This window comes from Gavialis gangeticus, unplaced genomic scaffold (assembly GCF_001723915.1).
Source record: "Gavialis gangeticus isolate Ggan-Ray unplaced genomic scaffold, GavGan_comp1, whole genome shotgun sequence".
Taxonomy (NCBI): Eukaryota; Metazoa; Chordata; order Crocodylia; family Gavialidae; genus Gavialis; species Gavialis gangeticus.
In genome coordinates, this window is record NW_017729008.1 from 29,838,633 (window position 1) to 29,840,178 (window position 1,546).

Below are 1,546 nucleotides of genomic sequence, written 5' to 3' on the forward strand. Positions count from 1 at the left end.
TTTATATAAATATAGAATAAAATAGTTTATTACTTTTACTTAAGTAAAGAAGCACACAAGTGCTTAACAGACACATTTCACATAACCCAAAATGCATCTGATCTACATCAGAACCCCAATTCCGACAGGTAGCCATTTTAAGACTAATGCTCCATACAGTTGGATATACACTGTAAGTCCCCACCCCAACAGAGAATTGGTTTGTTTTTGGTTGTTTAAAGACTACCAGCGTTGACTAGTTCCAAACAGATGCAACATTTTTTAAGTTAGACACACAGGGGACTAGAACCCTTAACAGGTCACTTGACTTGAGGGGGATTCTTTCTGTATTTTGGGTCCTACCGGGTAATAAACCTTATTACTGAATAAGTCTAATGGTTTTCTCTCTGGGATTTCCCCATCCCTTTTTTGAGCATTGAACCAGTAACTATTTGACTCTCCAGTGTCTGAAGAGTAAGGGTAACCTTCTATACAGTATTTTTATTTAAAAACAGCTTTGGTGGTAAAAAGTTTTACTGCAATTTATTCCAGCCTGACATAGCTCATTAAAAAGAATCTTTAAAATAAAGACAATTTTGGGGAGGGAGGGGAAATGACAAACCAAGCCAAACCAGACAAAGAAGCTCCTTTTAAATAGGACTAGGATGCCACTTCAACAGTGATGACTTCACACTTTCCTGTGTCTTGATCTGTGCATGTGATGTGCAAGGACCCATCCCTAAAGAGAAGAAAAACACATTGAAAAAAAAAAAAAATCTTTCAAAAAAAGTGACTCGCGTGAAAGTTTTACTAATAAAAACAGAATTAAAAACACTTTTGTGAAGGAAGAGGGGATGTTTAAATATCAATGAAAAAACTGCTTTATCAATAAAAGTTAATTTGCTCTTGCTAATTTTCCCGTCTTTGGCCATGAATTCTTATTTGTTACCTGTAGATATGGTAATAGAGAGTCTGGAATACAGTTCAAAATAAAAACAGAGAAGTGTGAGCTATCAACATTTTTGATTCTTTTGATTTTTGCCTAAGTGTTTAGTTTAGAGTTTTTAAAAATGGAGATTTTGAGTGAAGTCACCAAAGATACATATTTTAAAACTCTAATCAGTTTGTAAGAAAGGGGGACAGTTTCAAAGAGACCACTACCTCCTCCTGTATTAAAGGAATGCAAAGATACTGCTCTTTTAGAACGGGGAGATTAAAAAAATCTAACTTCCAATCTATAAAATATCTGTAAAATATTTGAACTAAATTGACAATGATTCCTTAAATTCAGAAAGTCTTATCCTCCAAAAGCCTTATACAAAAGAGACCATATCTTCTTCTTTGATGACCTAAGTAAAATTTCATAGTTTCATAGTTAGTAGGGTCGAAAGGGACCCAAGCAGATCATCAAGTCCGACCCCCTGCCATGGGCAGGAAAGAGTACTGGGGTCAAACGACCCCAGCAAGGTGTACATCTAGCCTCCTCTTGAAGACCCCCAAGGTAGGAGCCACCACCACTTCTCTTGGAAGTTGGTTGCAGATCCTAGCCGCCCTGACAGTGAAGTAG

At 36.6% G+C, this 1,546-nt stretch overlaps 1 protein-coding gene across 1 annotated transcript in view; it reads right to left on the reverse strand.

The window, feature by feature from the left end:
- Window positions 1-1,546, reverse strand: part of HSPA14 (heat shock protein family A (Hsp70) member 14) — a 39,246-nt gene continuing 37,700 nt past the window's right edge. Inside the window, exon 13 of the mRNA XM_019509336.1 lies at window positions 1-718. Within this exon, the coding sequence (XP_019364881.1) occupies window positions 640-718 (79 nt within the window). The 3' untranslated portion in view covers window positions 1-639. The remainder of the gene's footprint in view (window positions 719-1,546) is intronic.